The following is a 26,801-nucleotide window of genomic DNA, read 5'->3' as shown; positions in this document are numbered from 1 at the left end:
TCTCTCTCTCTTTCTCTCTCTCACACACACACACACACACACACACACACACATGTGCGCGCGCGCCCAGACCGCTGTCCTGGAGCCGCTAGCTCACCTGGGCTTACAAATCGACAATTTCCCAAATCTGGCCTTTCCGCAGCATTTATTTCTAAGAATCCTCCTCCGTGCCCCACGGCACAAATTCGGAACAAGGGGAAATGCTGACTCTCAAACTCGTATGTATCTCACCAAGAACTTGTGAATTCAGACATTTGTCTAAATATAGCTCCTGTGTGTAGTCCTTTTCCGCGGCCGTGCAGCACTGACCAGAGGCCGGAAGGCATTTCTGGCGTCCAGCGTTCGGTGTGACTCAGTCGGTCCTCTGCCCGCCACCCAGGCTGAGCTCAGGAGATTTGGGCCGGGTCCTTGTCGGGACGCCCCACCCCCCAGGGGGTCCGGGCAGGGCGTTGGCAGAATTCATTTCCACACAGTTGCAGAGTCCTGGTCTGATGTCTGCAGAGAAGGGCCTGCCTGAAGGTCACCTCTACCAGGAAGCCCTCCTGGACTCACTCAGCATCCACAGATGAGGGGCGGCACATCACCTTCATTTTTGTCCTCGTCTTTTTTTTTTCCTTCTTTCTTTTTAAAAATTTTTATTGATGTCAGAGAAGAAGGGAGAGGGAGAGAGAGAAACATCAGTGATAAGAGAATCATGGATCGGCTGTCTCCTGCACGCCCCGCACTGGGGATCGAGCCTGCAACCCAGGCCTGTGCCCTTGACTGGAATCGAACCGTGACCTCCTGGTTCCTAGGTCGATGCTCAACCCCTGAGCCATGCCAGCCAGCTGCCCTCGTCTCTTAGTGAGAAGTGAGTCACAGGCGCCACCCGCACCAAAGGGGAGGATGCGGGCTGGGTACCGGTGACTCTCGGGGGCACTTGAGGGTGCGTTCGCCACGGGGCGTGTCAGGCCGGCACAGTACTTGTCCCAGCGGCGACCGCCGGCAGTCGTGAGCCGGGCCTCTGGCTCCAGAGCCTCACTTGCACCCGTCTTCTGCCCTGTCCCCCACCATCAGCGGATTCTGTTCAAACCCCACGTTCTGCTGTTAAATCGTGGGTCTCTCTGAACGATTTCGCATGGGGTACCAGGTAACTCATCTCCCCCCGGCTGTGAATTAATCTGACATTTTCCTCCTCGCTCCCCTCCAGGGAATGCCACCCGCACTCAGCCCGCCGGCTCTTCCTGCTCCGTTCCCAGGGAACTGATTTATTCCCGTGGCTTTGAATGCCAGATACGCGGCCCCCACATCCTGACCGCCCCACCCGGACCCGCTCTGCCCTCACAGGTGCCCCTCTGCCCTCAGATGTCCAGCTCGGCCAGGGGCAGCCCTGCCCCCTCCCTTCCCTCACAGCCACACCGAATCTGCCAGCAGACTGTGTGGTAGGTTCTCACTCAAAACACAAATGTGCCGGCCGGCGTGGCACGGAGGGTGAGCCCTGACCTAGGAACCAGGAGGTCACGGTTCGATTCCTGGTCAGGGCACAGGCCCGGGTTGTGGGCTCCATCCCCAGTGTGAGGAGTGCAGGGGGCAGCCGGTCCATGATGGCCTCTCATCCTTGATGTTTCTATCTCCCTTCCACTCTGAAATCAATAAAAATATATTTATCAAAAAAACACACCAAAAAAGAACCCTGCAAATGTGTCCAGAGTCTGCTGGCTCCCTCGACGAGCTGTCTACCCCTTGCGTCCCACCGGGTGTCCAGGGAGAGGGGAGAGGATCTCACCACTGGCCTCTGAGGCCGAGATCGGGGTCACGGGGCCCCCAGGAAGCCCGGGGCTGTGCTGCGTGATGTTGCAGAGACAACAGGGTCTCTTGGCTCTGGTGAGGTTTGCTCTCCTCTCCTAGGGCCGCCGCTGGGAGCCGCTGCACAAGCCGTGCCGCTGCCGCTCCGTCCAGGTGATGCCGACTCACCCAGGCCCACGGCTGCCACACTCCTCTTCCCTCAGGCTGAGGAGGTGCTGGGGGGTTGGGGTGAGCCACGCAGGATGCATCGAGGTGGACGTGGGCCCCAGGCCCCGCTGCTCCAAACACGTGCTGTCCACCTGCCCCGTCTCCTCCGTGAGAGCCCATCTCCTGTGCTCGCTCCCCGTAAATCTCCGAGGCCCGGAGGCAGAGCCAGACAGATGCCGGGGTCTTTGTTCTCAGAAGAGTTGTGGCCAGAACTTCAAAACGTCCTAAGGAAGTGAGAGCAGGAAGAGAAACATCTGGGAGACGGCTGCTTCCCCGACACCCCTCCATCCCGAAACCAGCGGGGAATGTGGGGAATAAAACACATTGCGTGACATCAGGCAGCAGGGCAGGGGTCCCTGGGATGGGGGGTGGGGGGTGGCGCACCCATCCGCATGGAGAGGGTTTCCAGGCGCAGATGGCGCCTGACAGTCGGCTGAGCTAAGCCGACCTCGGAGCCCAGGGAGGTCACACGCTGGAGGTCACACAGTGGAGGTCACATGGTGGGTCCCGGGGCGGGCAGAGCCGCCGGGAGAGCCCCAGGCACCGTGAGGATCCCTCGCAAGTTTTCAGCTGCTAGGATGGTTGAATGCACGGGAAAACCACCCTGAGATGAAGACAGATGCCTGACAGAGTGGAGGGAACAAAACTCAGAGCACCCAGCACTGGGAACGCTCGGCCCTCAACCCAACAGTGGGAACCTCGGAGCTCGCAGGGGCTGGGCAGAGCCCCCAGGAGGCCTGGCCTCCTCGGAGGGAAAGATCAGCTCCGGGCGAAGGCTGCGCCGCTTCTGCTAGCGAGGCTCCTCCACTGAGACGCGGGCAGCCCGGCCGGTGTGTGAACCGGGAGGTCAGGGTTCGATCGGTCAGGGCACATGCTGGGGGGGGAAGGGGGGGCTCCATCCGCAGTGTGGGGCGTGCAGGAGGCAGCCGATCCATAACTCTCTCTCACCACTGATGTTTCTCTCCCTCTCCCTCTCCCTTCCTCTCTGAAATCAATAAAAATATATTAAAAAAAAAAGACTGAAATAAAGAGGTTCTTGGTCACTGAGCCCTGGAGGGGCCCTGGAGCAAGAAGCTGAGAGTAACTGCACCAACCGCACCAGGAAAACACCCTCACTCCCAGGACGGCAGGAGCCGAGCGCTCCGTCCACAGGATCCCGCTGGGAGAGCAGCCTGAGCGCCAGGGGAGGGGGCAGCCCGCCGCTCCCCGCATTTCAGCCTCAGCCAAGAACTGCGGATGCAAACGGGGCCACGGGCTGCACCCGACAGGCCCGGGGAGGCCTGCATGGCGGCCCCCCACCTCAGAGACCGAAGGAGCCCACAGGAGGGCGGGAACGTAAACACTCCGGGGCAGCAAGCCCCCTGCGGCCTGCAGCCTCCTCGACACGAGCCAACCTCTACCTTAAGAGAGTCCTTGCCTGTCCTGTGCCTGGACGGTGACCTGCCTTTGAGATGTCAGAGACCTCACCAGAGCAGGAGCCCACAGGGCCCTTGGTCGGGGCAGACACAGGACACCAGGGACCAGCTACAGTTCTCAGACACAAATCCTGCTCTGTTCACCGCGATGGCTTTGTTCTGATTAAAGAAGGCGCGTTCTAACCCGGCGGGAGCTGTGCACCCCGGGGACCTGGGAGTCAACCTCGGAATGTGGTCCCTCTCTTCCTGCCCAGTATCCTGGGCAGGTTAACCCCTTGTTGCCCACACGATGGAGCCCGCCCACATGGCCTGTGACCTGGAACCATCACACCCATTCTTACTCCCTTTGCCGGCTGCCCCAGGAGTCCTTGTCCAGCCCCATGTAAGCAGCTGGCTTGTAGTGGGCGCAGGGCAGCGGTTTGTGGATGGCCTGCTGCCGGCAGGATTGGAACACACGCTCATGGATGAGCTCATAACTGGCCTCAGGCAGTGACAGCGCCCGGACCCCCTGCTGGTGTGGTTTCACCCCCGTTGGTATCTTGCTCCCTGCACACCTTCCCCATGTGCAGGAAATGTTAGTAACTCCCCACCCCCCGGAAAAGAAGTGCTTCTCGGGTTTTCTCTTGTTTTTGTTAAGCCTCACCCGAGGATATTTTTCTGTTGATTTTTAGAGAGAGTGGAAGAGAGAGGGAAAGACAGAGAGAAACATCGATGTGAGAGAAACACATCGATGGGTTGCCTCCTGCACGCACCCCGACCAGGCCCCAGGCCAGGGAGGAGCCTGCAACCGAGGTATTAGGTGTACTGGTTAATAATGAGAATTTTTTTCCAATAGATGGAGTTACACATATAATGATATATATGCGATTTGATATGCATGCTATTTTGTTGTATTGACAGCAAGCTTCAAAACTTCAAATTTTCTGAAGGCGTTAACATCAGATATTTTTACGCTTAAAAACGTCAAATTTCCAAATGCCAAAAGAAGAGCACTTGCGGGAAGTTTTAATTCATTCCTTTATTTTGAAGAAAAGTGCTGCTGAAAGTGATCGTATACTTCGGGAAGCTTATGGTGAACATGCTCCATCTCAAGATGCTTGTGAACCCTGGTTTAAACGCTTTAAAAGTGACGATTTCGATGTGAAAGACAAAGAACATCCAGGTCAACCGAAAAAGTTTGAAGACCAACGATGACAAGCGTTATTGGATGAAGATGCATGTCAAACTCAGAAACAACTCGCAGAAAGATTAAGCGTTGCTCAGCAAACAATTTCCGATCGTTTACAAGCAATGGGAAGGATTTTAAAGGAAGGAAAATGGGTGCCACATCAACTGGACAAAAGACAAATGCTCTTTTTTGGCATTTAGAAATTCGACATTTTTAAGCGTAAAAATGATGTTAACACCTTCAGAAAATTTGACATATGAGGTTTTGAAGCTTGTTGTCAATACAACAAAATAGCATACATATCAAATCGCATATATATCAACATACGTGTAACTCCATCTATTGAAAAAAATCCACATGAACCGGTTCACCTAGATGTGCCCTTGACCGGAATCGAACCCGGGATCCTTCAGTCCACAGGCCGACACTCTATCCACTGGGCCAAACCGGCCAGGGCTCTCAGGGTTACTCGTGATCCAGTCCCAGAGCTTTGCCCGCTCTGCTTTCTCCGCCCCCTTAATCTACCACCACGGATTGCACGTGACCCCCCTCGCGCCTCGGCTTTTATTCTAATTGCAACAGTTTTCCAGAGCGTTTTCTCAAGCCGCAGAGTTTGGTCGTCAGTCTGGCTCTAGTGAACACACCGAAACCCTGCAGGTTCGGGTGTTTCTTACCTCGAAGGACCGGCCGCGGCCTCTGGGTCTGCCCAGAACTGGTGAGCATGATCGCAGCTGTTGGGCGGCTGCACTGGTGCTTACATTCGAGCAGGAGGAAGTCCTCAAACCAATTGCCTCGATTCCCACCCTAGGAAATCAGAAAAGAGAAACACAAATCAAATCTACAGTGAGAGGAAGGAAGAAAGGAAGGAAGGAAGGAGGGAGGGAGGGAGGGAGGGAAGAAAAAGATGATGCAGGAGTAGAAACCTATGAGGTAGAAGACAGAAAACCAATGAAACTATCTAGTCAGATTTATTCAGAAAGAAACGAGAGAAGATATAAGTCATCGACATCAGGAATGAGGTAGGAGTGATCATCGCAGATCCTACAAAAAAGGAATAAGAGAAGTCAGCCCGGCCGGCGTGGCTCGGGGGTTGACTGTGAACCAGGAGGTCACGGTTCCATTCCCGGTCAGGGCACAGGCCTGGGTTGCAGGCTCCATCCCCAGTGTGGGGTGCGCAGGAGGCAGCTGATCCATGATTCTCTTTCATCACTGAAATTTCTACCACCCTCTCTGAAATCAATAAAAAAATATATATTTTTTTATAAATGAAGGTTTACAGGGCAAAAGTGGGGCCTACAGATTGAGAAGCTGGACTGCTGAGGGGAAATCACCTCCCCTTGGGGAAGGCAGGGGTCTTATCAGCCAAAGATCAGACGGATGGGCCCCGCCCGCCCCTCTCCCTGCCCCTGAGTCACTGCTCCAAAGAGGGGGGCGTCACGGCCCCCAACCCGTTTATCCAGCTGCCCGGGAGGGGCTGGGTGCCACGGGGGAGCTGGCATCGCTGAGAGCCGGCGGGCACTGACCGCCAGCCATGGGCCCACCCCTGGGCACAGGCCCGCGTGGCCGTGGGTGGAGGGTGGGGAGCTGCGGGGAGACTGATAAGGTCAGTTCCGGGAGCCGAGGCAGAGCAGGTTCTCCCGGGAGCGGAGGCCTCCCCTGGGCTCACGGGCACACCTCTGCACCCCCTCCGAGAGGTCGGGACAGGGTCGCTGGGCCCTGCCTCTGGGGGCCAGCGATGTGGGCACCCCTCCCCGTGGCTCTGCAAGGACATCTCTGGGTCGAGGCGGGCACGGAGGCGAGATGGCCCGGCCCAGCACGGCCGGCCGTGTGGTGTGGAGCGAGGTCAGCTGTGGCTGCAGCGGGTGAGGTGAGTGCAGAGGCGTGGGTGGTGCCCTCTCCCCAGGGGCCTCCAGCTGCCAAGGCACAAGCCGTGCCTTTGTTCTGTGGACACGTGCAGGGCTTGGGAGCACTTAGGCAAGGCCACCGCATTGCTCAATCCCCGCACTCACCGAGCCTGCTCGCTCGCAAAACAGGCCACCAGCGGACCGGCCGGGTGAGTCGGCAGAGCAATCTGACCCCACAGGCTGCCTGGCCCGGCAACTTACCCGTCCCCGGGGCCCAGCTCACTCAACCAGCCCCACGGCCTCCCCTCCCACAGCCCTGTGAGCCTCCCCAAGTCCAGCACCCACCCATCCTACCCCAGCCCCCCCCGCTTAACCCCCGGGTGTCCCCCTCGGATGCTGGGCTCCGGATGCCTTCCCCTCCCCGCTTCTCACCCTGCCCACCTGCCCTGGCCTTTGTGCAGGTTCCAGGCCAGGCTCTGGCAGCTGACTCCATCCCTCTCCCTCCCTTGGCCTTGTCCTGACTTTGCCCAGAGGTACAATGTCCTTGGGAACAGCTCTCTCTGCAGTCCAGCCACCGGCACCGCCCATGCTCTGGGCCCCCAACCGAAGTCCTGTCCTCTCCCTAATGTTCTGTGTCGACACAGGGCACCCACGTTCCAACCCCCAGGCCTGTGCCCATGTGACCTCACAGGGCAAAGGGGGCTTTGCAGATCCGGCTGTGGACCCTGAAAGGCAGGAGGACCCTGGGTGACCCGGTGGGTCCCATGGAATCACAGGGGTCCCTGGGAAAAGGAGGCAGGCGGGGCGGGGGGGTGGGGGGGGAGTCAGAGAGGCACGGCAGGGCCATGTGCCCAGGACGCAGCATCCCCAGGAGCTGGAAAGGCAGGAGGTGAGGTCTGCCCTGGAGCCTCCGGAAGGACCGGCCAGCAGCACCTTGGTTCCAGCTGGGAGGCCGATTGCGGACGTCGGCCTCCAGACCACAAGAGGATGACGCCGTGTTGTTTTAGCCACTCCACCTGTGGTCCTTCGTCATGGCAGCCGCAGGGCCCTGGCAGGCAGTGTTGTTTGCCCAGTGACTCACTCCTCTTCCTCACCTCCCCGTGCCCACACTTCCTAGTATGTTGTCACTCCCTCGTTCCCATTCTTGTTCAGGTCCATCCCCTTCCACGTGTCACACTGAGGAGAGGGACTGCTCGGGGTTTGGGCCCCTGTCCTCCTTTCTGTCCATGTCCCTGCGGTAACTCGGCCCTCACCCAGGGCCTGCACACCAACCTCAGCCACCTCAACCCTCAGAGGCCTTCGCCCAGCCCTCCTCCCTGAGTACCCTGAACAGTCACCAACACCCCTCCGCTTGGCCACCGCCACCTGGCTGGCTCACAACCCCCCACAGCACCTCTCAGGGAAGCCTTTCCCGTACCTGCCTGTATTGGTCAGGATTCTCCAGAGAGACAGCGTGCTTATCTATCTGTCTGTCCACTCATGCTTCCATCATCCACCCATCCATCTACCCATCATCCATCCCTCTTTCCATCCATCCATCATCCATCCATCTGTCTATCCATCCATCTATCCATCCCCCTTTCTATCCATCCCTCTTTCTATCCATCATCCATCCATCCACACATCATCCATCCATCCATCCATCCATTCGTCATCCATCCCTCTTTCCATCCATTCATCCATCATCCATCCATCTAGGCATCCACCCATCCATCCATCCATCCATCATCTATACCTCTTTCTATCCATCATCCAACCATCCACCCATCCATCCATCCATCCATCCACCCATCCATGCACCCACCCATCCATCTATCCATCATCTATCCCTCTTTCTATCCATCATCCATCCACCCATCCATCTATCCGTCCATCCATCCATCATCCATCCCTCTTTTTATCCATCATCCATCCATCCATCCATCCATCCATCTATCCATCCATCTATCCATCCCTCTTTCTATCCATCATCCACCCACCCATCCATCTATCCATCCATCCATCCATCTATCCATCCCTCTTTTTATCCATCATCCATCCATCCATCCATCCATCCATCCATCATCTATCCCTCTTTCTATCCATCATCCATCCACCCATCCATCCATCTGTCCATCCATCCATCTATCCATCCCTCTTTCTATCCATCATCCATCCATCCATCCATCCATCCACACATCCATCCATCCATCATCCATCTATACATCTTCCATCCATCCTTCCATCTCTCCATCCACCAACCCACCACCTATACACCTTCTATCCATCTATCTTTCCTTTCATCTATCCATCCATCATCCATCCATCCATCCATCCATCCGTCCATCCATCCATCCATTCATCCATCTATCATCCATCATCCATCCCTCTTTCCACCCATCATCCATCATCTAGAGAGATAATTTGAAGGGATTGGCTCACGTGACTGTGGGTCCTGCTGGCTGGAGCCCCAGGAAGCTGAGGTTGCAGCTCCAGTCAGAAGGCGTCTGGAGGTAGAATTCCTTTGCCCTCGCGGATCTCAGTCTTTTCTCAAGGCTGCAGCTGACTGGCTGAGGCCCACCACGCAATGGTGGGCGATCTGCATCAGTCCAAGCCTGCTGACTGGAACTGTCAATCACATGTGAAGGTCACCTTCACAGAAACACCCAGAACGTTTGACCAAGTAGCTGGGCACCACGACCGGCCGAGTTAACACCCCGTGGCTGCCCCATCCTCCCCTCATCTGCACTCGCCTCGGGCACCTCTGTCCTCTGCCACTCAGAGCAGGGCAGCCTCTGTGCTCGCACCCGAGCCTGTCGCCAAGTGTCAGAAAATGCAGGACACAGGCCCCAAGGGCAGGGGCCGGGCTGCACCTCGAGAGCTCTCTGTGCAGCTCACCCAACCTCAAACCCGCCACCACAATGTGCCCCCTGAGCCCCAACACCCCCCACACTTCAGGCTTCAGGCCTCGTGGGGCCCCGAAGAGGGGTTCCCTGCGTGCCCAGTTTGTCTCCCCAGTGAATTGGGGTAGAGGCAGCAATGCCCTCCCGGGCCCCCCACAGCCTGGCCAAGTGTATGTCTGCCTCAGGCATTCCTGGGGTTCCCCATGTGGCTGCCAGACCCCCCAAACCACTTCCCAAGGGCAGCCATGATGGAGGAAGGCCATGGCTCTGAGCTCAATCCTTGGCCCTGGGGTGCCTACTCCAGAGGGCTTGTGAGCCACTAGGACCCTGGTCTCCTTTTCATCAGCATCTAGACCAGGGGTGGGCAAACTTTTTGACTCGAGGGCCACAATGGGTTCTTAAACTGGACCGGAGGGCCGGAACAAAAGCATGGATGGAGTGTTTGTGTGAACTAATATAAATTCAAAGTAAACATCATTACATAAAAGGGTATGGTCTATTTTTTTTTTTAGTTTTATTCATTTCAAACGGCCGGATCCGGCCCGTGGGCCGTAGTTTGCCCACGGCTGGTCTAGACTGAAGCCCTGAGATATGGTTCTGTTCTCAAAGCCTCTGAGCTTTGTCTCTAATTCAGCACAATCCACCAGTGTGTGCGTGTGCGTGTGTGTGTGCCTGTATGTGTGTGTGCCTGTATGTGTGTGTGGGGGGGGGGGGGTGTTGAGGGGGTGGTGACTTCACAGCTCAGCAGGTCCACCCACCGACTGAAGAAAGCAAGTGTCCCTGCAGCACCTGGGCTCCTCTCGATGCCCCAAAGCGCCAGGCCCGCCGCAGCTCCCTGCTGGCCAGGAGTCGGCCCCACACTGGGCACAGGACTGGGACGTTGGTGGCTGGGGCTCAGGGGAGAAGCCAAGGCCCAGTGGAGAGGACACGTGGACTGGGCTCCAGCCCTTGTGGGCCTGGACGCTGGACCTCCCTGCCGTGCAGAGAGCTGCACTGAGGTGTGGGGCAGTGGCCCGGGTGGGAAGCCCTGAGTGACAGTGGGGAGGGGGTGGCTGACCCTTGTGGGGAGAACCGAAGGGCACGAGGCCAAGCCGGGTCCTGTCCGGCAGGGCACCCAGAACGCCCCCTCCTGGACCAGCCGAGCCTGGCATTCCTCCTGCTCCACCCCCTGTGCCCGTCACCTTCCCCCTGCCCTAACGGTGCCAGCCACTCTCAGCCCACCCTCCCCCACCAACTCAGGCCCCGTCCAAGGCAGCTGACCCGAAGCTAATTCCCTCAATGGCCTCCTCCACAGCAGAACTAATGTCCTGGGCCTGTGGCTGGGGCCCCAGGGAGCTGCACCCCCACTTCCTCCTGGCTCCGAGGGCTGAGGTGGGGTGACTCAGGCCCAATTGGAGGGCAGGGCAGGGAGGGCAGCCCAGCAGGCATGACTCAGCTTCTTAGCCGTTCCCCCACCCACCTCCTGGGAGGACCTGTCACGACGACTTCCCACCGGGCACCCAGCGCAGCCCCGGCCCCGGCCGCCCTGCAGCCCAGCCCCCTGTGCACCCACAGACCTTCCTCACCTCGGGGTACCAGGAAACCAGGAAACCACAGGCTCAGCGCTGCAGCTGAGGGCGTGGCCAGCACACGCTCCTCCCGGGCTGCTGGGGGTCTCGGGGCCTCCGGGTGACACCCAGGCCCAGGGCAGGGGCCCAGGGCAGAGAAGAGACTGCCACCAGCCCGGACCCCTTCCCTCCTCCCTGAGGGACAGAGGGACAGAGGCGAGAGAAGGGCCAGCAGCCGCAGCCCCAGCTCCGCGTCCACTGTGTGTGCTGGGGTTTGGTCCTTCTCAAAGCCTGTGGCCTCCAGTTGTGTGAACCTGATGAATGATTAACCTCGCTCCGGGCGCCTTCCGCCTTCCGTCTGGGGCCATTGTCAGCGCTGCTGCGCGCACATCCTCGTACCTGACCCGGTAACTGGGGACACTGCGCTGTGGGTGTCTATCCCTCGAAGAGGTGGCGCTGGCTGGAGGCAGCTCGGGACCAGCTTTCGAGGATGGGGCACACGGGCTCCCAAAGTGCTTGTGCCAATTCTCCGTCCAGCCGGCCGCTCGCCCCGTCGCTCCGTCCGACCATGTGCTTCCCAGCGTCTCCACGCAGCGTCCTGGCGGGTGTGCCAGGCGAGCAGCTCCCGTCTGCACCTCCTGAGGACGAATGCAGACACCTCCACACGCCACCGGGCGCCTGGCTTCCCTTGCCTGTTGCTTTTTTGTTTTTTTCTTTTTCTATTGGGTTGTCTATCTTTTATGACCTTGCGGTTCTTCTTTACTTTACATGCTATTGCTGGTCGGACACCTGAGGCGTGTTCTCCATCCCGTAGCTCGCCTTTCACTCTCCTGTCTCGCTGTTTTCTGAGGGACAGGAGTCAGTCGTGTTAGCACAGTCCAGTTCCTCATTCTCCCCTAGAAGAGGTGGGTGCTGCTTCCCCCGCCGATGGCAGACTTCACAGTTTACACGTGCAGAGAAGTTGGCGGACAGCACTCGGTCCCCTGAACCCACCCACACACACGCAGGGTCTCCTGCTATCAGCATCTCCTGGCTGTGGGCCATTTGTTACAACCGACGAGCCAGTATCGATCCCGTTACCAACCAAAGTGCACGTTTCCCCAAGTTCTTTCTTCAGGGGCATCTTGTGGGTTTCGGGGAATCTCTAACATCACGTGTCCCTCATTCTAGCCGCACACAGAGCTGTCTCACTGCCCTAGAAATGCTCTGAGCACCACCTGCCCGCCCCCCGGCCCCCGCACCACAACCAGAGCTGTCACGTCCCCACACCCTGCCGTCCCCGGAGTCACAGGCGGAACCACACACGAGGTGACCTTTGCAGTGTTTTCTTTCGCGTATGAAGATGCATCTCCGTTTCCTCCGGTCCTTTCGGGACCCGAGAGCTCATCTCTCCGTAGTACTGAACAGACCCCACCGCTGGGTGGACCACTGTCTGTCCATCACGTGTGGCAGGACAGCGTGGCTGCCTCCAAGTGCCGGCGGTGACGACTAAAGCTGCTGTGAACACTCACGTGCAGGTTTCCAGGTGGACCTACATGTTCTGTCTTTTTTAAATACATTTTTATTGATGTCAGAGAGGAAGGGAGAGGGAGAGAGAGAGAAACATCGATGATGAGAGAGAATCATCCATCGGCTGCCTCCTGCACGCCCCACACTGGGGATCGAGCCCACAACCCGGGCTTGTGACCTGACCTCCTGGTTCATAGGTCGACGCTCAACCCCTGAGCCATGCCGGCCGGGCTGGACTGTTTTCAAGGAGCGTGGTTACTGGATCCTGTGGTGAGACTCTGTCTGGTTTTGTAAGAAACCACCAGCCCGCCTTCCAAAGCGCCCCCTGCCCTCCTCCTCAAGCCGTGAGTGCGATTCCTGCGCTCCGCCCGCCGGCGCGTGTTCTGTTTGGATCCGGGCCTGCTGGTGGGTGTGCAGCGAGGTCTCACTTGTTTCGAGGCACACTCCCACACGACACAGGTGTCTCTTCACAGGCGCACGTCCCTGGCACCTCCTCGTCCCTGGCACCTCCTCGTCCCTGGCCTGTGGACTGAGGTCTTTGCCCATTGCGGTCGGCTGTGCACGTCCTCATGGCTGAGTTCTAGGAGGCCTGGCACGTTGCCGACAAGTCCTGATCAGACCCTCCTTCCCCACGGGGCTTGTCTGTCGTTTTCACAGGCACCTGGTGCCCTCGTGGCTTCCTGTTTAAACAGCACATCTGTGCGGATGGCGAGACCGCGCAGAGGGTCCCCTGGGCCCTTTCTCCTCAAGGAGTCTCCGTTGGCATTTCTCTCTCTAACCCGCCGGGGCCTGAGAGTGTGCGTGGTGCGAGGGAGGACGAGACACTTCCATCCAGCTGCACGCATACCGAGACCCCCCTCAGGTTAGGGGGAGACTCTTCGGCTCCACCTCCCCGACTGCTATCTGTCCTCGCACCAGCTCCCCACCCTCCACACTACTGGCCCCTCTAGGAGCCGCTCTCCTAGACTTCACCCCGCCAGGCCCGGGCTGCTCTCCACAGGGTCAGACGGTACACGCCGGGGTCAGTGCGGAGCCCCCTATTCCAGGGACAGCTCCCGGCACCCCGTGTCCCAGCGGCCACCCCTCCTTGAGCCGCTCTTCGCGGGGCCCCGGCACCCCTCTCCTGGCCTCTGGTCCCTACAGCTCCGCTCCGCCCCCTCTGCCCGCCCCCCACCATCTTTCACCTCCTGAGGTTGGGAGGCCCTGGGCCTCCTCTAGTCTCTGCTCCGGCCCTGGGTTGCGTCCAGTCTCATCACTGAGCTGCCGCTGACCGTTGAGGAGGGCACATCAGACTTGAGTCCTGGGGGGTCCTTGAAGGTTGGGGTTCCTCAGTGTGCTGAGGAGGTGCAGTCCCTTGCCCCGTGCTCCGGGGTCAAAGTGCATGGAGTGGCACCTCCTAACGAGAGGGCTGGGTCTGCCCTGGAGCCCACGCGCTGCTGGGAGTGGAAACCCCACGGCACCGAGGAGCGTGGCCTAGTGTCCCCAAGGCAGAGAGACGGTGGCCCTGGGCATCGAGGGGCCCTGTCCTGCCATCTCCGCTTGGCTCTGTCCCCTCCACTCCCAGTTCCAACAGCTGCTGCCCTTCAACAGCCACGGCAGGTCCCCTGGGCGTCGTCTCCATGGCACACCCCAAAACTGAGCTGGGCCTCCTCCCAGACCCTCCTCCCGCACGTCCGTCTCCGCCAATGGCACGCCATCGTCTGGCTATCCTGGACAGACCCCTACTGAGTATGGACCGTTCCATCGCCCTCCATTTGTCCCGTTGTCGGAAACCCTACTGGCCGTGCCCCAAAGCTGACCGCTCCACACAGCCTCCTCGCCCGGCCAGCCTCAGCCAGGCCCCCAGGCCCCCAGGCCCTCAGCCCCCCAGCCCGCTCCCGCTCCCTCCTGCATCCAGCACAGCGTTCAGTGAAGCTGCCCAGGCCCCTCCCTCTCAGAGACAAGCCAGGGCCCTGCGCGGGCTCCTCTCTGACCTCTACGCGCAGCCCTTCCCCTCTGCCTGTGCTCTGCTCAGCTGACTGCTCCCCACCAGGCGGCCCCATCTCCGGCCTCAAGCGTTGACCCATCACCTCCTCAGGCTGCTCACATGAGGCTTCTCCATTGCGACACCCTCCTTCCTGTCGCCCGTGGCCCTTTCAGGCCCCGTCTCCTTCCAGGAGCCCCGTGGTGTCTGGTGCCGGTCTGGAGGGTGACCTCCATGAGGGAGGGAGTCCCGTGTGGGTCCCGTGATTTCCCAGCGCCCAGAGCACGTGGTGGGTGCTGGACTAGTAAGTGTGGGAGGGATGGCCACCCAGGGTCCAAGGGGAGGTCAAGAGCCATGGCTTCCAACCCCATCTTGTCCCCTGACTCACCCAGCAGCCCCCCTCCCGGGCCTTGGCTGTCCCCCTGGAGTCCCTAGACCCTGGCCTGCACCCACTAGAAACCAGACCAAGAGTCATGCCCTGGGTGCCCTGCAGGACCTTCAGGCCCCGCACCTGCCCAGCTGACGTGGGAGCCCTGTCCCCACCAGGCCTGCCAGGCCCCTGGGTCAGTAAACGCTGAGCATGTCAGGGGTCAGAGAGTTCCTGGGGCTTTGCTGGGCCCGTGGCCTTTGGCCTGAGGGACGCCTCTTTCTGGGCCTGCTCCACCCTGGGCAGGGCAGCAGGGGAGGGCCCTCTGGCCAATCACACCAGGGAGGGACCCCGAGCACCCCTTTGTCCCTCCACCACGTGCCAGGCCGTGCTCTGGGTGCTGAGGGGTCCTGGGAACAGCATGGAGAGAGGGGCGCTCTGTCCTGAAGGGACTGACAGGTGTCGGGGGGAGTGGGCTCCCCAGCCTTTGGGCCGCCAGAGGTCCCTTCTCAGCTCTGTCCCAGGGAAAGCCCAGAATCTCAGCCTGGCTCGCAGCAGCCCCAGCCAGACACGACCGGCTGCCTCTGCCCCCCACCCCCCAAGCTGCCTCGTCGCCCACACCCTCCAGTGGCCGTGCGGCCTCCTGAGCGCCTCTGGGCCAGTGGTCATATCCGAGCACATCCCTCCACTTCTTCCCCTTCTGGACGTGACCTCCAAGATGTCCTGCCCAAACTCCTTACCGCCTCGAGGTGAAGGCCGGTCCCTCCTCAGGCCGTGAACTCAGCTCCAGACCCCAGATGGGGCAGGAGGGGTGCACAGTGAGGGCCTGTGGGCAGCGTCACCGTGGCCGCAGCGGAGGGCTCGCTCCCCCAGGCCCTGCGACCTGAGTCCTCATGAGACCTGAGGCCTAGCGAGGCCGTGGGAGGGCGGACCGGGGGTCCCGGAGGAGGGCGGACCGGGGGTCCCGGAGGAGGGCGGACCGGGGGTCCCGGAGGAGGGCGAGCCGGGGGTCCCGGAGGAGGGCGGACCGGGGGTCCCGGAGGAGGGCGGACCGGGGGTCCCGGAGGAGGGCGAGCCGGGGGTCCCGGAGGAGGGCGGGCCGGGGGTCCCGGAGGAGGGCGGACCGGGGGTCCCGGAGGAGGGCGGACCGGGGGTCCCGGAGGAGGGCGGACCGGGGGTCCCGGAGGAGGGCGGGCCGGGGTCCCGGAGGAGGGCGGCCGGGGGTCCCGGAGGAGGGCGGACCGGGGGTCCCGGAGGAGGGCGGGCGGACCGGGGGTCCCTGAGGAGGGCGAGCCGGGGGTCCCGGAGGAGGGCGGACCGGGGGTCCCGGAGGAGGGCGGACCGGGGGTCCCGGAGGAGGGCGAGCCGGGGGTCCCGGAGGAGGGCGGACCGGGGGTCCCGGAGGAGGGCGGACCGGGGGTCCCGGAGGAGGGCGGCCGGGGGTCCCGGAGGAGGGCGGACCGGGGGTCCCGGAGGAGGGCGGGCGGACCGGGGGTCCCTGAGGAGGGCGAGCCGGGGGTCCCGGAGGAGGGCGGGCGGACCGGGGGTCCCGGAGGAGGGCGGGCGGACCGGGGGTCCCGGAGGAGGGCGGACCGGGGGTCCCTGAGGAGGGCGGGCCGGGGTCCCGGAGGAGGGCGGACCGGGGGTCCCGGAGGAGGGCGGGCGGACCGGGGGTCCCTGAGGAGGGCGGGCCGGGGTCCCGGAGGAGGGCGGCCGGGGGTCCCGGAGGAGGGCGGGCCGGGGTCCCGGAGGAGGGCGGCCGGGGGTCCCGGAGGAGGGCGGACCGGGGGTCCCGGAGGAGGGCGGGCCGGGGTCCCGGAGGAGGGCGGCCGGGGATCCCGGAGGAGGGCGGGCCGGGGGTCCCGGAGGAGGCCGGGCTGGGGGTCCCGGAGGAGAGCGGGCTCAAGAGGAGGGCGGGCTAAGGTGGGGGCCAGGGCCAGGCCTGCCGTTGCTCTGGGAGGTGGAAGGTGCGCAGCGGGTGGGGGCGGGTTGTGGACGCTGCACAGCGGGGCTGGGGGCCTGGGGCTCCCCGCGAGGGTCCCTGGAGATTCCCAGGGCAAAGGGGGTGCGGGGGGGGGGGCAGGGCGCCGGCGGAGAGCGCAGTGGGCGGGGGGCCAGGCGCCCTGGGGAGGGGGCTGCGGGGGCCTCATTGCAGCACCGCCCGCGGGCCGGGGGGAGGAGCCGAGACTCGGGGTCCCGCCCGCTGGAGGCGGCCAGGGCGTCCGGCCGGGACCCTCCGGCTCAGGCCCGCGGCCGTCTGTGCGCCCGGGACACGCAGGCCCCGCCGGTGGGTCCCCGCGATCCGGGAGCGAGGGTCGCGCCCCGCGGGGACGGGGACGGGGACGGGGACGGGGGAGCTCGCTCAGGCCCGTGGGGCGTCCCGGGAGCCCGCCCCTTCCCGCCTAGCCCCGCCCCGCGCACGCCGCCGGGCCCACGTGACCCGCCCGGGCGCAAACAAGCCGGTCAGCTGACCCGCGGCTGCGCCGTCATCCCGGCTATAAGCGGCGACCTCGGCGTCCGCCCGCTGCCCGCCGCCCGCTCCGACCCGCCGCCGCCATGCAGCCCCCGCGCCTGCTGCTCCTCCTCGGCCTCCTGGCCGCGCCCGCCGCCGCGCTGATCCGGTGAGGCCCCCGGTCCCGGCCCGCGGGCCCCGCACCCAGCGCCCTCCGCGCACCCCGAGCCCCGGCCTCCCGCGGGCCCCGGGGGTGGGGCGGGCTCGGCAGCTGCGGGGGTCGCTCCAGCCCCCGCGCCCCCAGCCGGCGCCGCCCTGCCTCCCTGCCGGCGGGTGGAGCGAGGGTGCTGGACGCCGGGCGGCCCCCTCCCCGGGACGGCGGGGTGCGCGCCGGTGCCCGGCCCGTGTGTGGACGGCGGGAGACCCGGGGTTGGCTTCCAGGCCCCTGAGCCTGGGCGAGTCGCTTTCCCCGCTGGGGGCCCCCAGTTGTGGACGGGGCTTGCCTCCCCCGGGGTGGTCACCTGGGATCTCACCACGGGCCACGGGCTGGGAGACCTCGGGGCCGCCCCAGGGGTCCCCCCTGCCCGAGAGACAGGAAGGGTGTTAGCTGAAGGAGAGGCCGGGGTGGTGGCCTCAGGCCTGGGGACCTGCACCCCGTGCCGGGCCGAGGGGCCCCTCACCCCCATTCTCCTGCCCTTGCCTGGCTTCCTGCGCTCCCAGCCGCCCACTCCCGATGCCTCTAGGCGCACCCAGCCCTGGGGGCCTTTGTATCAGGCCTGGGCCCGAGCTGGTCCTCCCGGGCTGTGGGCCCCGTGCCCGTGGGAAAGTGGGTGAGGTCATGGGCTGGGAGCTGGCTGTGGGCTGAGCGGGGCTGGGCCTTGCCAGAGGGCTGCCCTGCGTGGGCTGTGACCGGGGGTGAGGAGCCCCCACCGGAGCAGTTGTGGGGGGAGCCTGCCCCTGCCCCACCCACAGACCTCCCCAGGGATGAGAGCCTTGGGGGAGGGAGCCTGGGGCTCTGGGTGCCACAGCTGCACCCACCCAGGTGCGGTGGGGCTGAAGGCTGCTGGTTCCTGGGTTGCTGCAGGGCACAGCCCCCCCAGGCAGGAACCTCGGGCTCTTCCCGCCTGCCTCCTCTGAGGCTAGAGTCCCACCTGCCCAGGGCAGCCCTGGCCTTGCTGGAAACAGCCAGCCGTTACCTGGAACTCCTGCATCCCCGGTGGTTAACCTTGCTCAGTGTGTTCTCCTGCCCCGCCTCCTCACCATGGCAACGGAGCCAAGCTCAGGCCCAGGGGATCCAGGGACCCCTTTCTGCTCTGATGGCCGAGGCCCGTGCACAACACAACCAGGGGCACCTGTGCTGGGAGGCGGGGCTCCTGTGAAGGGGGCTCCCAGTGGGGTACCTCGGGGCTGCAAGCGGAGACCCCGCTCTCCAAGTGCAGTCCTAGGCCCCCCTAGTCTCTGCATCGTGGTGAGGAGAGAGTGACAGGTCAGCAGGGCCTGACCGAGGTCACTGCCTTGTGGGATGAGAGCGATGGAAGGAGACCGGGTGATGTGAAGGGCAACAGGGTGGTCAGGGAGGGCTCCTCAGAGGAGGTGGCATTGAAGTCCAATCTGATGCCAGGAGGCGGCCACCCCAGGCAGGACATGCAGGGCAGGTGGGAGCATGGGGCCTAAGGCCTGGGTGGAGCCACGACCAGAGGGCCAGGTGAATGGGGCTCAGAGCAAAGGGGTGACAGGTGGCGGCCGATGCCTGACAGGTCCCACCAGAAGAGATCACAGAAGAGATCCGGGTGGGGGCAGAAGACGAGGGGGGGTCTCTGAAGGCCCTGGTGGCTGAGGAGGGGGTGGAGCAGGTGCTGGCTCCCTCCGGCTGGGATGCTTGGATGTGGGTGCAGAGGGCCCAGGAGGGAGGCAGAGGCCAGCCCTGCCCTAAGGAGCCCGGCCCTCTACCCCCTTCTTGACAGAATCCCGCTGCACAAGTTTACGTCTATCCGCCGGACCATGTCGGAGGTGGGAGGCCCCGTGGAAAAACTGATCGCCAAGGCCTCCACTTCAAAATATGCCCAGGGGGTGCCCGCTGTGACCGGGGGGCCCGTCCCCGAGGTGCTCAAGAACTACATGGACGTGAGTGTGGGAGTGGGGTGTCCACTTGGCGTGGGGGGGGCAGTTGGCTGGGCTGACCCAAAACATGGCTTTAGGGAAAGGTCTGAGTAAGCCCTACGCATTTTGGAGGGATGCTCTTGCTTTCAGCACCAGCCTTTGAGGGCTTACCTGTCCTGTGTGGGAGGAGCTTCCACTCAGCCACACCCCCTCCCTAATGGCGGCTCTCACCTCTGGGGTCTGCACAGCCCGCTCTCCTGCCCAGCTGAGAGCCAGGGTTGGGGTGACCGTGGCACCTGAGACGCTGGCCTCTGCGGGCCACTGACCGTGGGCTCAGAGCTGGGCGGTGCCTCCTCCTCGGGGCCAGCCTGTGGGGAGGGGGGGACAGCGTCACCCTCCCAGACGAGGAGCTGGGCCCAGGGCCACTGGCCGGCATGGGGAGCCCAGGGTCAGGCACAGGCCCCCCCGCGAGGGAGGCTGGAGAGCAGGTACCGCGGGGCCTGCCTGCTGGGGTGTAACTAATGCCGTGGAGCTTGTGTTCCCGCCCACCTGCTGGCAGGCCTGGGGCAACCTGTGTCCCAGTCTGTGCCTGCTGCCTGAACGGGACAGAGGCTCAGGGTCAGAACATTCTGGAAGCCACACAGCAAGCTGGGGCCTCTCACGGTGCCCCACCCGAGTCTTAGGGAGCCGGCCTCTCGCTGCCCTCGGCCTTGGGTCCACCTGGGGTTGGGACAGTGGCTGAGCACTCTGTCCTGTCCATCCCGAGCCCCGGCCATGCCAGGAAGCTGGAGCCTCAGGCATGTGATCCGGCCGGTGGAGGGGGGCCGTCTGCCCAGGGTCAACTGACCAGTTCCTGATTTTTCTCAGTGCCCACACGCTCGGGTATTTGCTGAGTCATTCTCCATCCCCCCCATCCGGACACTCCATGAATCAGCAGCTCTGGTGCTCACTGGAGCCAAGCGGCCAGAGAGAGATGCCCAGCGGGGAGGACCGGTGCCAGAATCCTGTGGCGACTGGTGTCCCAGGCTCCTTCCCCGGGGGGAGGGGATGCCCAGGCAGGCAGGGCCCAGGTGACCACAAGCTCAAGAAGGCCCATGCCCTCTGACCTATGAGAGGGCCAAGGATTGAGGTTCATAGGGGCACATGCCCCCTTATGCTCAGTGGAGCACCCCAGCGGACCCTGCTCCCTGTGTGAGATGGGGGACCGAGGCCAGAACAGTGAAGGCAGAGAGGCTGGGCCATATGGGACTCTGAACCTCCAGGGTGTCCCTTCTCCCCTAAGCCACCGGGACTCCTCTGCCTGGAAGCCCTCCAGGCTTGGCCCTGTAGGGCAGGAGCAGGGGCAGGGTAGCAACTGAGGCCCAGAGTCGGGCCCTGACTTGGCTCCCATCCTGGAGAGGCAGTCTCTCCCTTCAGGGCCCTGGACCTCGGCGGTCCTCCCCGCCCGAGGCTCCGGTGGCCGGCAGAGCCTGTCCTGACTGACTGGACCGTGATTTTATTTTTCAAATGGGGGTGGGGTGCGTCTTCCCTCCTCTCACCCTGGCCAAGCAGGGGGTGGGGCTCCACCCCAGGGTCTGGGGGTGGCGGATGGAGGTGGACAGCCTATGGCAAGTCTAGACCCCGAGTGCCCCTCCCCTGGCTGACAGACCCTTCGCTCCCCCAGGCCCAGTACTACGGGGAGATCGGCATCGGGACGCCCCCACAGTGTTTCACTGTCGTCTTCGACACTGGCTCCTCCAACCTGTGGGTCCCGTCGATCCACTGCAAGCTGTTGGACATCGCCTGCTGTAAGTCAAGCCGTCTGTCCGGCCCCAGCGCCGCTTCCCAAGTGGCCCCCTCCCCAACCCCTCACGCCCCTCCCCGCGCTGCACTGCCCCCCCCCCCCCCCCCCCCCGCACTCAGGCTTGGGGAGGCAGGGAGGTCGGGGCCCTGGGGAGGGGGCGCGCGCTCTCCCCACCGCATTGGGGGCTGCTGCCCAGCTTCTGGCCGCCTCTTCCAGGCCTGGGAGGTGGCTGTGGGCTGGACGCTGGGGAGGAGGGAGCGCGGCTCTGCCCCAGCAAGTGGGCAACGTGCTGCTCCCAGTTCTTAGACACCAGGCAGGCTGGCCCCAGGGCTCCGCTTTCCGGGTGAACCTGTCCTGCCAGCCTTGTTTCTCGTGGGCTGGGCCCGTGGCGGCCGGGATGGGGCAAGACCAAGGCTGGTGCCAGCCCACTGTCCCGGGCCCGTGGGAGGGGGGCCTGGTGGGGGGAGCCTAGTTTCAGGGTGGGGGTCGAGGGTCAGAGGCCACAGCGGGCGGCAGGCTGACGTGCTCCCGATGGCATAGGGATCCACCACAAGTACAACAGCGGGAAGTCCAGCACCTACGTGGAGAACGGCACGACCTTCGACATCCACTATGGCTCGGGCAGCCTCTCCGGGTACCTGAGCCAGGACACCGTGTCGGTGAGTCCTCCCTTCTCGGCGCCACCGTGGAATCAGGCTCGCTGACCCCACCCCCACCCCCCCACCCGGGCCGGGGCCTTGGTGGCTCCCTGGAGAGGCTGCCGAGTTTGGGCGGCAGCAGCTGTCCGCGGGCGGAGCTGGGGTCCCAGCTGAGCGCAGGCCTGGAGGGAGCGGGAGAGCTTGCGGTGCTGGCAGAGGACAGCGAGTGGGGGTGGGGATGGGAGCAGCCGGACCCAGTGCAGGCCCCGGGGTCCGCCAGGGGGTTCGAAGGGCCCGTGGGGCAGAGTGAGGGTTTCAACACCGAGGCGGCGCTGAGGCCGGGTGCACAGGTGCAGGTTTGGGACCAGGGCCCGCCGAGTGGATAACGGGGAGGCCTCCGCCCTGGCTCCCGGCAGGCGGGCGGGCAGGGGGGCCCGTGGGAGGACTGGGCTCATTCTGATGCTTGGGTGTGAGGTGCCTGCAGGTGCTTGGGGCTGGTCCTGGGGGTCCCGCTGCTGGGGAGGCAGAGGTGTGGGGAGCCCCTGAGGCAGCTGACAGGGCTCGCTACAGAGGACACGGGGTACAGAAGGGCTGGGGTGCTTCCTGTCCCCACCTCCGGGGGGGGGGGGGCATGCTCCCCCTCAAGAGGAGTCAGCAGGCCGTTGGCGGTTTATGGGTGTGGAGCTGGCTCAAGGCCTGGCCCGGGAGTTGTGGGGGGATGAGGAGCAAAGGGAAGATGGTCCCTCCCAGCCCCAGCCCTGGCCCCTGAGGTACAGGGAGGCAGCAGCCTCCTGCTGGTCTGTCCCTCATCGGCTGCAGGTGTCTCAGGCAGCCCCACGGCGGTGGTGGCACCTGGGCCATGAGGACCGGCAGCCCTTCCCGTGGCGGTTCGGCTTCTCACGGGCCACCCTCCTCCCCACCCCAAGTCTGCTGGGCACCCTCCCCCCGCTTCTCTCCGGGCCCAAAGCAGGATGTGGCCCAACACGCTCCCTCCTCCACTGTCACCCGCACAGCCTGTGTCCCCACATCCTGCTCTGTCTGCAGCCTCAGCCGGGGTAGGGGTGGGGCAGCATGGCCTTGATTGCCAGTGGGTTGGGTTGTGGGGGCCCAGTCCCCTGGGCTGGGCTGAGGGCAGGAGCTGCCCAGGTGGGAAGGGGTGGGGGCTAGAGCTGAGCAGGGCCTCCATCTGTGCTCCCCAATCCCTGTTAAAGCTCTCCTGCCAGAGTGGGGGCCCCCCTTGCCCCTTGTCGTGCCCCACCCCCATGTTTCCAGCCCTTCATTCCAGCCACCTGCCCTCAGTCCCACATGCCAGGTGATGGGCAGTGACCCAGCTGGATTTTGTCGCTGTGGCCGCCCACACGCAGGGCTGGCAGGGACGGCCCACCTGGGGCCCAGGGACCGGCTCACTCCATGTGGCCCACTGACCCCCTACGGCCTGCAGGTGCCCTGCAGTTCGGGTCTGGCATCCCTGGGCGGCGTCAAGGTGGAACGGCAGGTCTTCGGGGAGGCCACCAAGCAGCCGGGCATCACCTTCATCGCGGCCAAGTTCGACGGCATCCTGGGCATGGCCTACCCCCGCATCTCGGTCAACAACGTGGTGCCCGTCTTCGATAACCTGATGCAGCAGAAGCTGGTGGAGAAGAACATTTTCTCTTTCTACCTGAACAGGTAGGTGGGCGGGCCATGTCTCCATAGCCCAGCCGTGCTGAAACGCGGGGGTGAGGCGGGGGAGCGGGTTCAGCTGCGGGTCCTGTGTCCTCCTTGTGGGCCCTGGGCCACGCCCCCTACGTCTGCTGGAGGCAGCACGGCCGTCCTTCCAAGGGGGAGCGGCAGCCCCCTAGAGAAGGCCGTGCCTCCCAGAGCTGTGCCCGGGCCATGTGTCCAGTCTTGGTTGGTGGGCCTTGCCTCTGTGAGAACCAGAGCCGGGCCTAGTGAGGGGCAGATGTGGCCCAGAGTTGCTGCCTGCCTGGAGGGTACAAGGCCATGAGCCCCAGGGAGGAACAAGCTGGCTCAACTCTCAGGGTTCCCCCCTGCCCCCCCGCCCCTGGAAGCCCTCCTTGGGCACCTAGCATTCCCATCTCTGTCTGCCCACTGGCCTGACCCTGTGTCCTCAGCTGGCAGACCAGGAGGCCCTGAGCATAGGCAGTGGCTGGGCCTCAGTCCACTCGGGGTGTGCGAGCGGAGCCCCCCTTGGGGAGGGGAAGGCAGTTCCATTCCTTCTTGTGCCCCTTCTGGATCCTTCCATCCCTGCGGGCTCAGGCAGGTCCCCCTCTGGCAAGCTCTCTAAGATTGCCCCACCCACCCCTGGCCTCTGACCTGGCCCCGGCCTATGCCTGTCCCACCCGGCCCTTAAGCTGGACATAGGGTGGGCAGGGGGCTGACTGCCCCTACCTCTCCTTGCAGGGACCCGACCGCACAGCCAGGGGGCGAGCTGATGCTGGGCGGCACCGACTCCAAGTACTACAAAGGCCCCATCGCCTACCTCAACGTCACCCGCAAAGCCTACTGGCAGGTCCACATGGACCAGTGAGTACTGGCCGAGCCTCGTTCAGGACAGCGGGGGGCCCTCCTCCAGCTGCCGGTCAGCAGGCCCCCGAGGAGCGACCAGCGGGGCCCTGGTCAGTTCGGGAGGGGCTGTGGCCATAGGTGGGCCTGGGTCCCGGGCCCTGGGCTCCGCTGGCCCTCGGTGCCCCTTGTCACCTCCTGCTGCCTCTCCACACGGCCATGGAGTGGCCACGAACCTGCTCTTGGTTTCTGGGCTCTGCTGCCCGACTGCTCACGGCCAAGGCCTGAGAGAGGAGAAAGCCTCCTGCCAGGGCTGCCGCTGGGCACGGTGGGGGTGCCGGGCGGCCCTGGGAGACACGCCTGTTCCCCTGCAGGGTGGACGTGGGCAGCGGCCTGACCCTGTGCAAGGAGGGCTGTGAGGCCATCGTGGACACGGGCACCTCCCTCATTGTGGGCCCCGTGGACGAGGTGCGCGAGCTGCAGAAGGCCATCGGGGCCGTGCCGCTCATCCAGGGAGAGGTGAGCATGGCGGGCCGGGCCGGCGGGGGGTCGGGGTCGGGGGCCCAGGTGGCTGTTCCCCAGGCCGCTGTCCCCCCCACACACTGTCCCCCACACACTGCCCCTTCTGCTTCAGTACATGATCCCCTGCGAGAAGGTGTCCAGCCTGCCCGAGGTCACCCTGAAGCTGGGGGGCAAAGACTACAAGCTGCGCGCGGAGGACTACACGCTCAAGGTGGGCGCCGGGGAGGCGGCCTGGAGGCGGGGAGCTGGGCGGGCGGGCAGGCGGTAACCTCGCTCCGGCCTTCCCAGGTGTCACAGGGCGGGAAGACCATCTGCCTCAGTGGCTTCATGGGCATGGACATCCCCCCACCTGCGGGGCCGCTCTGGATCCTGGGCGACGTCTTCATCGGCCGCTACTACACCGTGTTCGACCGCGAGGAGAACCGTGTGGGCCTGGCCGAGGCCGCCAAGCTGTAGCCCCTGCCCACCGGCAGGAGAGGAGGAGAATCGGAGGAGGCAGCGCCCGCCCTCCCGCTGCCCCGCCACAGACACACACACACACACTCGCACACTCACACTCACACTCACCTGCAGCGGCTCGGCTCTCCAGGCTCCGTGTGGCAGGCGCTGTTTTGTGGTTTTCCCTTCCCTGGTTGCAGAAGCCGCCTGTCTGTCTGTCTGTCCGTCCGATGGAGGGCGGGGCTGGGGCAGCCAGTAGGCTCATTTGTGCTCAGAGCCCTTTCACTCACCTGAAGACCCAGCTCGGCTCCGTTGTGCATCCCAGGACCCCCCCCCCCCCAATCCCGTCCCAGCCTGGGCCTCGGGGCTGGCTGCCCCCAGAGGAGCGAGGAGTGTCTGGGCTGAGCCTCTGCTCTGCACCCAGCTGCCTTCCTGGTCCCCTCTCCACCCGGCCTGGGGCCCAGAGCTGGGCAGTGCCACCCCCCACCCGTCCATTCATCTCAGGCCCAGCGAGGAAGGGCCCCCTGAGGGCCAGCAGGAAGGAGACAAGAGCCAGCCCTGTGAGGCCTGTGGGTCTTCCTGGGGCCTGATCCCACCTGGGAGGGCATGGGCTGGCCCGGGGGGGGGGGGGGGGGGGTGCCTTCTCTGAGGCTGCCCCTTCTTGAGTGGCCAGGAGCCAGAGTTGACCTGAAAATAAAGTTGTGGATCTGTTTGTGGGGCCTGCTTTGTGCTGGTGGGGTAAGTGGGACGGGACCAGGTGGGACGCCCGGGTATGAGGAGGGGCTGGGGAAGCTGGTGTTTGGGAGGCTGACTTGGGGGGTTTGGGGGGAGGGGTGGTTTGGAGGTGCTCTGCACCTGGGATGCTGGAGGCGGGGGCCGGCTTGTGCTGAGGCCTGGAGCAGCGGCCAGCGGGGTGCGGCCTGGTCTGCAGGGCTGGTGAGCACCGGCTTTCTTGGATGGGACACAGTTTCCAGTGGCTGCCACGCTTTCCTGGACCGTGTTCCTGCCGTTGGAGGAGACCTCAGCAGCAGGGCCCCCGTGTTCCCCAGTCCCCGCACACCCCACTTGGGCTAGGAAGGGAGCCGCGCAGGGCTGGTGGCGAGTGGGCAGCCTGCCTCCCGTCTGGGCGACCTTGTTGACCGCTCCGGAAGTGGCCTCGCCCTGTGCTGGCCAAGCAGGCCCACCTGGGGTCACTGAGTCACAGGGTTCAGGCCACCAGGACACCCACCCCTTCATGGCCTCTGTTGAGGGGTGGGAGGAGGAACATTTTCCAGGAGGTTTTGAGGGATGGGTAGGAGTTTGTGAGCACCTGGTGGTGGGTAGGACTCCCTCAGGGACTCAGCCGCCCCGACAGGTGTAGGGTTTGGCACATGTGGCGTCTGTCACTGGCCTGGTGACTTTCCAGCCTGCAGGGCCTTGGCTGCCATTGGCCTGGCCTCGGGTCTGGGGCCCCAGGCCAAGCCTTGGTGGGCACCTCTACAGAGTGCAACCCGCATGGCCAGGAGGCCGGCCAACACGTGCCCCGTGTTCTCTGCACCTGAAATACGAGCAGGAGCGGGCAGACAGCGCCTGGCAGGGCTGCCGGGGAGGCCGTCATCCAAGCCGTGTGCGCTGAGGCACCAAGGGCAGAGCCTCCAGGAGCGGCCGGCCTCTGCTGGCTCAGGTCACGCCCCGGC

The 26,801-nt window shown here is 64.0% G+C and overlaps 1 protein-coding gene and 1 long non-coding RNA gene across 4 annotated transcripts; one reads left to right on the top strand and one right to left on the bottom strand.

The window, feature by feature from the left end:
• Positions 1–126: 126 nt before the first annotated feature.
• LOC139018553 (uncharacterized) lies at positions 127–15,680 on the bottom strand. 3 transcript variants are annotated; one of them, XR_011472918.1, is made up of 5 exons: positions 15,428–15,680; positions 8,841–9,026; positions 5,250–5,379; positions 1,954–2,216; positions 127–621 (listed from the first exon to the last, which is right to left on the bottom strand). It is a non-coding gene; the product is annotated as an uncharacterized lncRNA (long non-coding RNA). The 3 variants fall into 3 exon arrangements; XR_011472916.1 differs by lacking the exon at positions 15,428–15,680 and adding an exon at positions 10,867–12,057; XR_011472917.1 differs by lacking the exon at positions 15,428–15,680 and adding an exon at positions 10,867–12,057 and having other exon boundaries at positions 127–617.
• A 1,484-nt stretch (positions 15,681–17,164) lies between these two features.
• On the top strand, positions 17,165–25,837 carry CTSD (cathepsin D). Its single transcript, XM_070427076.1, has 9 exons — positions 17,165–17,308; positions 19,104–19,263; positions 20,903–21,026; positions 21,563–21,681; positions 23,102–23,328; positions 24,064–24,186; positions 24,540–24,684; positions 24,800–24,898; positions 24,976–25,837. The coding sequence occupies exons 1-9, from the start codon at positions 17,244–17,246 to the stop codon at positions 25,141–25,143; spliced, it is 1,230 nt and encodes a 409-aa protein (XP_070283177.1). The 5' UTR covers positions 17,165–17,243; the 3' UTR covers positions 25,144–25,837.
• Positions 25,838–26,801: the final 964 nt, after the last annotated feature.

The sequence above is a fragment of the Myotis yumanensis genome, unplaced genomic scaffold, assembly GCF_028538775.1.
Source record: "Myotis yumanensis isolate MYYU_CA2020_CCGP unplaced genomic scaffold, mMyoYum1.0.hap1 SCAF_10, whole genome shotgun sequence".
Classification (NCBI taxonomy): Eukaryota; Metazoa; Chordata; class Mammalia; order Chiroptera; family Vespertilionidae; genus Myotis; species Myotis yumanensis.
The sequence above is the reverse complement of the archived record's forward strand: the minus strand, read 5'-3'. Positions and strand labels throughout refer to the sequence as shown.